This window comes from Patiria miniata, unplaced genomic scaffold (genome assembly GCF_015706575.1).
Source record: "Patiria miniata isolate m_02_andy unplaced genomic scaffold, ASM1570657v1 HiC_scaffold_25, whole genome shotgun sequence".
NCBI lineage: Eukaryota > Metazoa > Echinodermata > Asteroidea > Valvatida > Asterinidae > Patiria > Patiria miniata.
In genome coordinates, this window is record NW_024037064.1 from 6,457,841 (window position 1) to 6,472,037 (window position 14,197).

Genomic DNA, 14,197 nt, shown 5'->3' on the forward strand with positions numbered 1-14,197 from the left:
GTGTGTGTGGGCGTACAGGCATTACATTCACTGTGTGGACTTCCGAACAAAAGATGTCCACATAAACCAGGTAGAGGAGACTCTGTGCGGACTTGGGCAAGTCCACACAGTGTTTCCCCATTTCTGGAAAACAGGTTTAGAGGCATTTTTGGGTTAGGTTTATCCGTAGCAGAATGAAGAGAAACACTAAAGGGAATCATAGAAAAACAATTGGGTTGAAAGAGTTTTCACAGTTTGAGAAAAATGAGTTTTTTTCACTGGTTTTTCTTAACTACACGAAAGCAATGGAAAGTCCACACTTGGTATGTAACGTAAACTTGGGTGTGTGTGTGGGGGTGCGTGTGTAACAGCCTTCAATTGTGGACCCTCACCGGAATTCACACCGTCTACCGTGGACGCATCGCTATCGTGGACGTCCACGGTTGTAAATGATGGATTTTTGGCAAATATACAGTCACAAGAGGGCGCTCTATCAATCTCTTGAATATCCGGCCGTCGTCCACGATTTGATAGTACTGACCGGAATTTATTTGTGTAACAATACACCCCGTATCCTCCGTGTGACAAATTTGTATACGGGGAATGAAGCACAATTCAAGCACGCCCTCTCGTGGCAGCGAATTGCCACTAAGCGCGCGTAAACTGCATGGCTGCCATGTAACGGATCACCGCCGTCCGCGTTTGGTCGACTGAATTCGGATGGAAAACATCGGTGTGGCATCCTAGTTTTCATTTTTTCCAGGTATGAAACTATCCATTTTGTGTTTATGTAATTGCAAACCATTTTTTTGATAATGACCTGTACCATCGAGACAATTTAATAACCTCTGCCAGTACTGACAATGACATGTTAAACCGAATGTAAAAAACGCTCATGTTGTCCGTTCACGCCCTAACGTTAACGTTGCACATGTACATGTACATCATACATGTAGGCCTACTACTTGTACCATGCCTCCATGTTTATACTTAGCACGTGCTTATCTGCTGTCTCCTTTCTATTTCTGTTAAAAGTTTGAAATGGCTGACACTGTAATGTATTGTTATCCCAACTATCGGGAGAAGATACTTGCGCTTGAAAAATCCATACGGAAATTAGTTATTGCTGTTATTGTCCTTTTTATTTTGGTGGCGTTTCTTATTGTGTTTTCAATTCTGGCCGCATTCATGTAAAATTGTAAACGTCAGTCATTCAGTGATCCTGACACAAAGTGACAGTAATTGCGGTGAGTTTTCAGTGAATTCTTTCTGTTCATAAGAACATTATTATTACTCTTGAGCCTTAGTCCGAGTAACTTTGACCCAACTTATCGCCTTTTTTTAACATTTGGACATGGTCTGGCGATAGTGGGGTCCAAGCTAATACCGCGACCTGGACAACACCGTCATGACCATCCCAAAAACCAACATTTTCCAACAAAAAACATCAGATTTCACCTTCAAAATGGCCTCCAAATTACTAGATATGCCACCTGAAGTACAAGTAGACATCGATAATTAAGATGGTTGTACTGAAGTTTACTTACGATCCGGAAAAAAAGTGAAATTTTCCGTTCATTTCGGAGAGCTCCCCTTGCGATCTTGAACACGTTAAATTCCCGATCGTGTTTAATGTTTGAACGACGCGATTTCTTCTACATGCCCAGCGTACATTCGATGGTCCCCGTATCCCGAGTGCGATTCCGTTACCGAGCGCGCGCGATGCATCGATTATGATAATGAGTAGACTGGATCACATTTGTTAACACATGTGCATTTCAAAGGATAATAGGGGGTCGGGAACTAGCACAGCTTTTATGGCGGATACCAGTTCAAGCTGGTTCCCGATTCCCTTTTACAGTTCGAAATGCACATGTATGTGTTTACAAACGTGACTCATTATCATAATCGATGCATCGCGCGCGCTCGGTAACGGAATCGCACTCGGGATACGGGGACCATCGAATGTACGCTGGGCATGTAGAAGAAATCGCGTCGTTCAAACATTAAACACGATCGGGAATTTAACGTGTTCAAGATCGCGAGGGGAGCTCTCCGAAATGAACGGAAAATTTCACTTTTTTTCCGGATCGTAAGTTAACTTCAGTACAACCATCTTAATTATCGATGTCTACTTGTACCTCAGGTGGCATATCTAGTAATTTGGAGGCCGTTTTGAAGGTGAAATCTGATGTTTTTTGTTGGAAAATGTTGGTTTTTGGGACGGTCATGACGGTGTTGTCCAGGTCGCGGTATTAGCGTGGACCCCACTATAGCCAGACCATGTCCAAATGTTAAAAAAAGGCGATAAGTTGGGTCCAAGTTACTCGGACTACTTGAGCCTGAGGTTACTTCAATGATCAATCATAATTTATGTGAATTGTGAATTTATTTGTTCACGTTACCCCCTTCGTCTGGAATTCTATGATTGTTTGGTTCATTAATGTTTATTGTTATGCACATATCAATACTAGTCCCGGCCCTGGGACTTTGTAGCCGGGACATACCCCTAGAACTATGGGTATTAACGTAATACCCATAGATAGGCATATCAAATTTAGCATGCTGTATACGACACGAATTACGCCAGCATGTTGTCCTCTGAGTTTTGGATCGACCGCAGTATATTTGTACCCCAAGACAAGCCCCACTAGTGTGGCCGTCGGTATGTTGCGCTGAACCCAAGGCCACACACCGTGGTCCGCGCACTACTGAGGACGTTTTCATAAAATTTGCAGGGAATTTCTTACATATGGTTTTATTCTACGATGTCCCATCTATCACTTCTGGGATGCTTGGGTGTAATGATGTTCAATTTTCTGAGATATTCTTGAATCCTTCTGGAGCCCATATGCACTCGTGAAACGTCTGGTGATGGCAGCCATTTTGAATGTGACAAGAGATGACCTCAAGCTGTGACGTCACGTTTATGCAAATTGCTTGTCGAGCGAGGGCGCGAGTTGCAAATGCGACGGCTGTTTCCTGTGCCGTAGATCCTGAATAGAGATCAGTGCACGGGGCCCCCCAGACGATAAATGCATGGTACAGGAAACAGCCGTTGCATTTGCAACTCGCGCCCTCGCGCGCTCAACAAGCAATTTGCATAAACGAGACGTCACAGCTTGAGGTCATCTCTTGTCACATTCAAAATGGCTGCCATCACCGGACTTTTCACGAGTGCATATGGGCTCCAGAAAGATTCAAGAATATCTCGGAAAATTGAACATCATTACACCTAAGCATCCCAGAAGTGATAGATGGGACATCGTAGAATACAACCATATGTAAGAAATTCCCTGCAAATTTTATGAAAACGTCCTCAGTAGTGCGCGGACCACGGTGTGTGGCCTTGGGTTCAGCGCAGCATACCGACGGCCACACTAGTGGGGCTACCCCAAGACCTATGCCCAGTTCTTCTTGACATACTCACGTTCAAATCGCTAACAAGTATAAGGGTTGAATCGATCCCGATGGTGCCAAAAATGATGAAAACGGTCCCCGTTCCGATCTGTACCGAAGCTACAGTTTGAGTTTTAACAAACGAATCGTTGTTTACATGTGACGTCAGAATAGTCGGAGTCTGACGCTGCCCTCGATATGCACTGCAGACTGTGGTTCCCAGACTGTGGTTCCCAGACCAAAAGACTCTGACTATTCTGACGTCCCGTGTAAACAACGATTCGTTCGTTAAAACTCAAGCTGTAGCTTCGTTACGGAACGGGGACCGTTTTAAGTAATTACTGCAACCTGACTATTTTTTAATGATAATGTATAACTATAATTTGCTAACTTTTGAGATTTGACTAAGCACTTATGATTACGACTTTGTTTATCCAAGGCTTACTTCATCATGTACATGTAGGGTTCTCCCCGTGCACAAGCTAGCATATCAGACCGATGCGCATGATTTGTTGGCATGCAAATTTAGGCTGAAATGCACAAATTTGGGGCCGGAAAAAAGAAAAGTCAAGAATTTCTTTAAAATCATGCATTAAAACAATTTAAAATGCTCTGGATTGCAAAAGAGCTTTGAAATCCAAACATAAACATCAAGTAAGGAATATCAGATGCTGTTGTTTAAATTTAGTGTGCTTCACCTTAACTTGCAAAGTTTGGGTTTAGAATGTTCCACAGGTTTGCAAAGTTCTGGGGAGAACCCCGACTTAAGGCGTTGATTCCTGCTCCGAAGAAATTTGGTGGTTTAAAACTTACGCTATTCTCTATTACAGAATAATATGCCTTTTCTGAGGAAAAGAATATCGCCGCTCGCTGAAGCAAAACAGTTCTGTGGTTCAGGTACTGATAAAAGGAGTTTCCAACAACGATACATCAATGACATTATAGGTAAGCTAAAGAGAGTCACTACATGTACCTCAGAAAAGATTATATTAAAAAGAAAATCTATTTTGGGCTTGCCGCTACATACTGATGTAGGTTTTGTAGCTGACGGTACGTAAGTATTTTTGATGTGAAATTGCCCAGTAAATAATAATAACAATACATTTCTTCTGACTTGTAATTGTTTTTTTCAGGGTATGGGCTTTTCACAACAACCCCATTTCAACAAGGGGATTTCCTATTGGAATATAGGGGACAAGTCAGTCAGGTTGTTGACAACGATGAGGCGAGCAACATGTATGAGTTTATATATCAACACAATGGTGTGGACTACAGGTAAGTGCATTTATGCATGTTGTTCCAGGGTCATTCCATGCCAACTCAACAAATGGTGCACACCATCACCTCTTGGAGTTTTTTCTTTTTGGTGTACTGAAAGATACTTAGAAGAAAAGCAAATTCTGAAAATTTTGGGTCTCTACAACTTTTCGTTCTTGCACAACAGCATTTTGAAATTTGAGGTGGGCGGGGCCGGGCCAGGGCGAAAAGTGCGTCGCGTCACGAAATTCAATGTTTAAAGGGCCATATATTTAAAGCTATACCCCCAGACAATTCAAACTTGGTAATCTGGGCTATGTTTTGCTGTAGATTTAAAATATTTAAACAGAAAGAAAGTAGCTTGTTTCATTTTTAAGTTGGAGGGGCCCCGTAAGATTTTACATGAAAGTAGTTTTAATTGGGGGCTATTACAGGAAAAACATTTGGTGAAAAAAATATTTCCAATTTTTGACTTACACCCCCCCCCCCCCCCCCCCCCCCCCCCCCCTGAACATTGGTCAAGATGAGTTTTGGGCCATTTTGGGGCCCCTCTAACTTAAAAATGAAACAAGCTACTTTCTTTCTGTTTAAATATTTTAAATCTACTGCAAAACATAGCCCAGATTACCAAGTTTGAAATGTCTGGGGGGTATACAATGTAGTTTTAAATATATGGCCCTTTAAACATTGAAATTCGTGACGCGATGCACTTTTCGCCCTGGCCCGGCCCCGCCCACCTCAAATTTCAAAATGCTGTTGCGCAAGAACGAAAAGTCGTAGAGACCCCAAATTTTCAGAATTTGCTTTTCTTCTAAGTATCTTTCAGTACACCAAAAAGAAAAAAATCCAAGAGGTGATGGTGTGCACCATTTGTTGAGTTGGCATGGAATGACCCTCCAGACAATTCTTTGCCATACTCCTGGTGAATTTGCATTTTGTGCTATGTACCATCATATGTGTTTCACTTTACTTATACCCACCATGCAGACATGTAGATTTCAATGTCATTCAGGTTCAGAGTACTGTTATTTTTTATCACTAGTGTAGCTATATCGTTAAAATTGACTTTGGCACGAATTCTCCGTACAGCAGCTTCACCCCTAACTTAACATGACTTTATCATAAGGCCTCACATTCTCTCATGTGGGCAGGTCAATTGTCCAGGTTTTTTGGGGGCACATTTAATTACAAGGTCTGGAAATTAGTGCTGGGCACTCTTTACTTACAGTTAAGATGTTGTTCAGTATTTGATGACCATTCCCAATTTGTTTAGTTTTCTCCCTTTGTTTATTCCCTTTTAAAAGGTGCCACAAATTTGTTTGATATTGTAGGGAAAAGCCTGGTTTCCATGAATACTGGGAATGTGTACGAGTCATATTAGTAGCTTTTTCGTGCCAGAACTTTGATAACTTATCTCTACTGAACTGAAAAAGTCAGTTAGCCAGAATGTCGGATTCATTGGTTTAGAATGATTAAATACAAGTATCACTAATGGTCAATCCCCTCCCTCTCCCCAATAAAAACAGAAAATCAAACCATCTTGCACATATGCAGTTCCTCTTAAATAAATGATGATTTCCCTTTCACTGCAAATCAAATTTTAATTTTTTTTCCCCTCTAACAGGGTTGATGCATCACATCCAGATTCTTGTCAAGCCCGTTACATCAATGATGAGCCAAAGCAACCGAACTGTAAAATGAAAAAGATTGTGATTGACAATAGCCCGCATCTCTGCCTATTTGCGCTTCATCATATCGATGCCGGCCAAGAGCTTCGGTATGATTACGGACCAGATGATTTTCCATGGCGAGAGGTATGAACCAATTTGTTTTCAACCATTTGGAGGGGGGGGGGGTGTTAGTCAATACAGATCACTGAAGCAGTTTTTCGGCTCGAGGGGTATTGTCATCGCCTAGGGCGTCCGTCCATCCGTATGTAAGTGCGTTCTGACCATACCACCCTTGTGGGGTGATGTTCCTTTCAGGACACATCACCCCACTTTTTTCACCCCAGAAGGGAATCTTTAGAAAAAGGGATAATGGGAACACAATGCTATCACCCCACAATTCCGTCTGGCTGGAACGTCCGTCTGTCCGTCCGTCCGTCCGGGTAGCTTAGTTTCCGGATGATAACTTGAGTTAGAAATGTTGTTTGGGATTGTAACTTCCGTAGGGGGTTGCCCTTGGGAGTAGACAAGTTGGGATTGGTTTTGAGGTCAAAAGGTCCAAGGTCAAGGTCAGTGTAGTGATTAAAAGGTAAATGGTTTCCGGATGATAACTTCAGTTAGAAATCAGATTTTAATGTCTAACGTAGGTAGGGGGTTGCCCTTGGAAGTAGGCAAGTTGGGATTTGTTTTGGGGTCAAAAGGTCAAAGGTCAAGGTCAGCCTGGTGAGTTAAAGGCAAATGGTTTCAGGATGATAGCTTCAGTTAGAAATCAGATTTTGGTGTCAAACTTTGGTAGGGGGTTGCCCTTGGAAGTAGGCAAGTTGGGGTTAGTTTTGGGGTCAAAGGTCAAGGTCAGCCTGGTGAGTTAAAGGTAAATGGTTTCAGGATGATAGCTTCAATTAGAAATCAGATTTTGGTGTCAAACTTTGGTAGGGGGTTGCCCTTGGGAGTAGGCAAGTTGGGGTTAGTTTTGGGGTCAAAGGTCAAAGGTCAAGGTCAGTGTGGTAAGTTAAAGGTAAATGGTTTCTGGATGAAAATTCAGTTAGAAATCAGATTTTAATGTCTAACTTAGCTAGGGGCTTGCCCTTGGGTACAGGCAAGTTGGGATTGGTTTTGGGGTCAAAAGGTCAAAGGTCAAGGTCACCGTGGTGAGTTAATGGTTTCTGCATGATAACTTCAGTTAGATATGATATTTGGGTTTGGAATGTAAGTTTGCGGTAATTTTGGTAATTCAATGGGCTACAATAACAAACTCAAGCTGAGGGGTTTCAACAGCAACGCTGTTTTTTTTTTTATTCTTGTGGCAGTTAAAACAAAGGAGAAAAAAGAAAGAAACTTGATACATCATGTACACTGGCCCAAGCCCATCCTCTTAATAAGTTCCCCTTTTATTGCTTCAAAGTACATGTTCTTTTGATTATGGAGTAATTAGTACTTTGAAACCTCATGAAAAAATACTAACGAGTTGAATTCAATGGAATACCAAAAGTAACCCTATCATTAGCCTTTAATACTTGGCTAGGTTATTTGAATGTGTACACAAGCCCATTTCACACATTTCAAAATGTTCAAATATATCAATTGTCATGTTTTTCTTCATTCTTTATTTTTTAGGCCAACCATGGTTTGGATTCAAAGAAACTTTGCACTAAGGATAGCTTCACTGCAGATTCAACAAGTGGAGAAGACAATGCATCAAGTGCCACTCTGATCCCTTTGAAGTGCAACCAAGGTTTCCAGACTACTCAATTAAATGTCCATGCAGTTGCCAGCAACACCTGCCCAACTCCATCAGATGTTACACTTTGTGATCCTGCTACAAGCTGTATTACAGAATCACCAAGCAGAGCAGACAGTGCTGTAGGCCTAACTTTAGTCCAAAACCAAAGCACAAGTCTTCAGAGCTTGCCTTACTCAGATCATTCCAGTCCCCATGTAGATGCCAGCAACACCTGCCAAACTCCATCAGATGTTACACTTTGTGATCCTGCTACAAGCTGTATTACAGAATCACCAAGCAGAGCAGACAGTGCTGTAGGCCCAACTTTAATCCAAGACCAAAGCACAAGTCTTCAGAGCTTGCCTTACTTAGATCATTCCAGTTCCCATGTAGATGCCAGCAACACCTGCCCAACTCCATCAGATGTTACACTTTGTGATCCTGCTACAAGCTGTATTACAGAATCACCAAGCAGAGCAGACAGTGCTGTAGGCCCAACTTTAATCCCAGACCAAAGCACAAGTCTTCAGAGCCTGCCTTACTCAGATCATTCCAGTCCCCATGTAGATGCCATCAACACCTGCCAAACTCCATCAGATGTTACACTTTGTGATCCTGCTACAAGCTGTATTACAGAATCACCAAGCAGAGCAGACAGTGCTGTAGGCCCAACTTTAATCCAAGACCAAAGCACAAGTCTTCAGAGCTTGCCTTACTCAGATCATTCCAGTCCCCATGTAGATGCCAGCAACACCTGCCAAACTCCATCAGATGTTACACTTTGTGATTCTGCTACAAGCTGTATTACAGAATCACCAAGCAGAGCAGACAGTGCTGTAGGCCCAACTTTAATCCAAGACCAAAGCACAAGTCTTCAGAGCTTGCCTTACTCAGATCATTCCAGTCCCCATGTAGATGCTAGCAACACCTGCCAAACTCCATCAGATGTTACACTTTGTGATCCTGCTACAAGCTGTATTACAGAATCACCAAGCAGAGCAGACAGTGCTGTAGGCCCAACTTTAATCCAAGACCAAAGCACAAGTCTTCAGAGCTTGCCTTACTCGGATCATTCCAGTCCCCATGTAGATGCTAGCAACACCTGCCAAACTCCATCAGATGTTACACTTTGTGATTCTGCTACAAGCTGTATTACAGAATCACCAAGCAGAGCAGACAGTGCTGTAGGCCTAACTTTAATCCAAGACCAAAGCACAAGTCTTCAGAGCTTGCCTTACTCGGATCATTCCAGTCCCCATGTAGATGCCAGCAACACCTGCCGAACTCCATCAGATGTTACACTTTGTGATCCTGCTACAAGCTGTATTACAGAATCACCAAGCAGAGCAGACAGTGCTGTAGGCCCATCTATAATCCAAGACCAAATCATATGTTGTCAGAGCTTGCATACATCGGATGATGACTCAAGTCTCAAGGTAAATCCCAGCACCACCTACCAATCAACGATGAATATCCAAATGTGTGATCTTGGTGGAGGCTTTATTGCCGAATCACCAGACAGATCAGACAACACAGTTTTTTCCACTTCAGTCCCTGTATGTAGCAACCGAAGTCTCTGGAACTTGTCAAAGTCAGCTGAATATTTAAGTCCCCATATAGATGCCAGCAATTTCTATGATTCTCCCAGAGTCGTTAATTCGAATGATACTGCTGGTGGCTTTGTGGCACAATCTTCAGGCAGATTTGAAAATTCAGTTTGGGCTACTTGGAATTGTGTCAGTAGCTCAAAGTCAGATGATCATCCTATGTCTACACAAAAGAGCAGTGGTTTTGTCCAACCCCACAAAGATACTTACCTTTTAGATTCTGACAGCTATGTTCCAGAATCATCAGATGAAGAACATGAAGATGACCCTATTCCGCTTGCAGGGAAAAGAAGGAATGCTGTACAGCGCAACACTCAGAATATTTGGCCAGGTAATCATCAAACACCCCATCAAGATTCTTTCCATGGTCCTGATGTTAGTGATGCTGATTGTGATGACACTGACGGCTCTGACTCGGATTATCTTCCTGAATCCACTGATGAAAGTGTTGATGAAAATGCATATTCTGCTTGCTCACCTCTGATTCCAGTCACTAGGGGAAGGAAACAAGTCATAAGCTCAAACAACTCTGAACATCAGAGTAACCATCTGCATGAAAAGGAATCCGATATGCTGAATGGGAATGAGGACCTCCCTGAGAGTAGCTTTAAAAATGAAGCTTCAGGCAAATGGAGAGTGGTGAACAATGTCAAAGTTGATAAGACTACATGTTCAGGTTCAACTGACCATCAAGATTCTGCGGTCTCGAGCTCATCTTCATCTAATACATGTACATCAGACATTGAAGTACTGACCACTTCAAATGATGGTGGTGCACGTAGATGGGATAAGCCCCAGTTCTGTCCATTTTGTATGACTCCACAGAAGAAGTTGCCGCGCCATTTGGCTACTGATGTGCACAAAGACGAACCACAAGTTCAACAGTGGCTCGCCACAGAAGACCCCAAGGAACGGGCTAAGCACTTGACGCTGATGAGAAACTATGGAAACTTCCTTCATAACGCCAAAGTTCTTGAAGAGGGAAAAGGTAGTCTTATCGTAGTATATAGGCCGGCATATACAGTTAGTTCTATGGACTATTTGCCGTGTACCAACTGCTTTGGCTATTTTGCGCAAAGTGACTTATGGAAACATAAATGCAGCCAGGCAGCAGATGACGAAGAACCAACTAAAAAGAAAAGAAAAACTGGACTACGAACAGCTAGTAGAATGTTGTTGCCAAGCATACCTGGGGTTAGTAAGCGTACTCATGAGATCTTGTCCAGCATGAAAAGTGACGCAATAGGAAGACTTGTGCGATCAGACCAACTGATTGGAAAGTTTGCAGAGAAACTGACCAAAAAACATGGCCATTCAAAAGATCAAGAAGGATACATCAGACAGCGGCTGCGTGAGGTGGCAAGAATGGTGTTAGAGTACCGAATATTAACCGAGCATTCGGAAGCCCAGTTAGCGGATCTTATTTGTCCGGAGAAGTTTACCAAAGTCCTAGAGGCAACGAGACGAACAGCAGGATTCCAAGAAGATACAAATCTTTATACAACTCCCAGCCTGGCTCTTAAAATAGGGCATAGCCTTAAGTCTTGTGCAGAAATTCTGCGAGGAGATGCCCTGTTGTCCGGGGACAAAGCTCTTGAGAAGAATTGCAAAGCTGTAGTACAGTTGTATAACTTGAATTGGGAGGGTGAAGTTAGCCATCATGCGCTGAGAACCTTGCAAGAAGCCAGGAGAAACAACCCAAAGCTACTGCCCTTAACTGAGGATGTTGTTCAGTTATCAAAATACATCAAGAATCATGTTGCAGTGAGACATAGAGAGCTGCAGAAGGCTGTAAACAAAGATGTTCCTAAAGCTTGGACAGAATTAGCAGAACTTCTTCTGACTCAGATCATCGTTTTCAACCGGAAACGCCCTGGAGAGGTGTCAAAAATGACTTTGAGTGATTACAGCAAGTGTGCCAGTGGCACAACATGTGTTGTTGATGGGGCCTTATCAGCACTTGAGAAGGCATTGTGTAAAGCGCTCTGGAGAGTTGAGATTGTTGGAAAGCGTTTGCGTACCGTTGTAGTGCTGTTCACTGCCGAGATTAAGACAGCCCTTGACACACTGATGAACCGAAGACATGAAGCAGGAATAGATGACAGCAATGCGTACCTGTTCAGTAATCAGCGAGGACTGGGACACATAAGGGGAACTGACACTCTTAGAGAACATGCTTCAAAGTGCAAAGCTAAGAATCCTGAGTTCCTTCGTGCAACAAGACTTCGCAAACACATTGCTACAGTATCACAAGTAATGAATCTTCAGGAAAACGAGCTCGACCTGCTGGCGAGCTTCTTAGGTCATGATGTCAGAACCCATCGTGAGTTCTACCGCATGCCAGAGTCAACACTTCAAGTTGCCAAACTGTCAAAGGTCCTTCTCAAGATGGACAAAGGTGATGTGCAGGGACTAGCTGGAAAAAGACTGAAGGATGTTGAACTGGACCCTAGTGAAGGTATGATTTTTATATCACTACATGTACTAAAAAATTACAAGAGTTGATTCGATCCACTAGCAGGTATGACATTCTTCCAACTTAAGTTATATGTCAAATTTTTGCTGAGAGAAAACAGTTCTGATGGTGGAAACAAAATAAAAATTATAAATGTGTGTAAAATTAAAAAACACACATTTATTTTTATTGTAATAATTTTTTGTTAGTACATGTGTATTTGTATTCAAATCAGAAAAAATTTAAATAAATAAAAAAGAGGGCCCACACCATAGAAAGTCATACCAATTAGTTAGTACTTTGAACACCATAACATTTTTCAATTTTCTATTAACAATGCTGTTTTATTACTAATTGAAATGTTGGCAGCTTTCAGTGTTTAGTTATTACTTTGAACACCATAACATTTTCAATTTGTTTTATACCATGCCTGCTTTAACTGAACACAAACCAAGCTGGATTGCACCTCAAACTTACCTCTAAAAATTTGTGTGTATAGATTTTAATGTTTGAATTATGTTTAAATGATTAAATTACAAAATTGGTCAGCAAAAAAATGAATAAAATATAAAGGAAACACAATAAAGGAAATTGTATGGAATGTGAAGGTTATCAAGACCAAGGTACAATATATACATGTTATTATACATACATATTTAAGGTTTTTTGTTTATGTGTTTGTTTTTCTTAGAATACGATACAGATGCGATGTCGGAATCGTCAGGTGATGAGGGAGATGATGAGCCTGAGGAACCCATGAGTCTGAATGAGGAAGCAAAAGGTTCGTACATTGGAATTTAGAATAAATCGGAAAGAGTTTCTCACTAGTTGGAGCCGCCATAATGTATGACACTTTTACAGCCGCTTTGCAAAACCTGTATTTAACAAGCTGTCAAGTATGGGACACTAAATATTGAAGACGGCATAATGTAGTCAAGTAATGTAGTATTTGACCACACCAAAGTCATTGGTACAACCAACAAGTACCTGAGACATGGTTTGTCAGTGCAGCAAATGTCTTATGCAAACATCTTGATGGGTGAGGGTAGAGAAAGAAAAAACTTTTAAAAACTTTTAAAAACTTCATTACAGATGCAGATGGGACAAAGCTTGTTGTACAGCAGCAAACAAAGAGGCCATGGACTTGTGCTGAAAAAAAAGCAGTTGTGAAACACTTGGGCATGTTCCTGAGGATGCGGAAGGTACCCGGGAAGGGACCCATCACTGCATTGATGAATGCCGAACCCCAGCTGTTCAAGAATCGTACTTGGAGAAACGTAAAAGACTTTGTGAGGAACCAGGTCCGAAAACAAGATCCAATGAGCTTTCTGCAGATCCGGTAAAATAAGAAAAATACAAAGACTTAAAGACAGAAGGCCCTTTGTTCTAATATTGCACAGATTTGTCAACAAGAGATTACACATTTTCTTTGCATGTAATTTTTTTTAAGCAAACAAAAGTTGTAAAAGATTTATTTATTTGTTTATTTTAACAAAAGTAGTGATCATATAGAAGTTGAAAGGAAGTTAACATCAATTTCTGACGTCTTCTTCGGACCTGGTTCCTCACATCAATTTCTGACATCTACAGAAAAAGTACAAAAGAAGAATGTTTTGACATGTAAAGCTTACATGTTCGTTAGCATTAACACGCGTACTAGTCTTTCCAATGCCATTCTGCACAATTTTGCCGCACATGCCAATCATACGCACACGCATGTCTGACTTGATTGCGCAATCATGGCTGTGATTTGTCAAATGGGTGAACGCGCAAAGTTTAATTGATAGGCCGGATCGGTCCATTATAGCGACTTGCTTGCCATTAAGTAGAAATCTGAAATTTAATTTGTTGTTGAAACTAAAGTTTAATTTCCATATTATATATGCATGTAAGAGTTGAAAGGAAGTTAACATCAATTTCTGACATCTACAACAACAAAAAGTACGAAAGAAGAATGTTTGACATGTTTGACACTGCGTACACAAATTTAATTTGTAGTTGATACTTAAGTTTAAATTTTCATTTTATTTATTTATTTTAACAAAAGTAGTGATCATAAAGAAGTTGAAAGGAAGTTAACTTCAATTTCTGACATCTAAAGAAAAAAAAGTAC

The 14,197-nt window shown here is 41.4% G+C and overlaps 1 protein-coding gene across 2 annotated transcripts; it reads left to right on the plus strand.

The window, feature by feature from the left end:
* Positions 1 to 335: 335 nt before the first annotated feature.
* Positions 336 to 13,955, plus strand: LOC119733132. 2 transcript variants are annotated; one of them, XM_038206708.1, is made up of 7 exons: positions 336 to 742; positions 4,209 to 4,323; positions 4,512 to 4,653; positions 6,260 to 6,449; positions 7,917 to 12,087; positions 12,776 to 12,865; positions 13,177 to 13,955. In XM_038206708.1, exons 2-7 carry the CDS (start codon positions 4,215 to 4,217, stop codon positions 13,425 to 13,427), a joined length of 4,953 nt encoding a protein of 1,650 aa, XP_038062636.1. In that variant the 5' UTR covers positions 336 to 742; positions 4,209 to 4,214; the 3' UTR covers positions 13,428 to 13,955. The 2 variants fall into 2 exon arrangements, with proteins under 2 accessions (XP_038062636.1, XP_038062637.1); XM_038206709.1 differs by lacking the exon at positions 336 to 742 and having other exon boundaries at positions 3,338 to 4,323.
* Positions 13,956 to 14,197: the final 242 nt, after the last annotated feature.

Coding starts and splice junctions, on each gene's coding strand:
- LOC119733132 (XM_038206708.1), top strand. CDS start 4,215: ATGCCTTTTCTGAGGAAAAGAATATCGCCGCTCGCTGAAGCAAAACAG. Junction 4,654..6,259: donor CACAATGGTGTGGACTACAG/GTAAGTGCATTT, acceptor CCCCTCTAACAG/GGTTGATGCATCACATCCAG. Junction 6,450..7,916: donor ATGATTTTCCATGGCGAGAG/GTATGAACCAAT, acceptor TTTATTTTTTAG/GCCAACCATGGTTTGGATTC.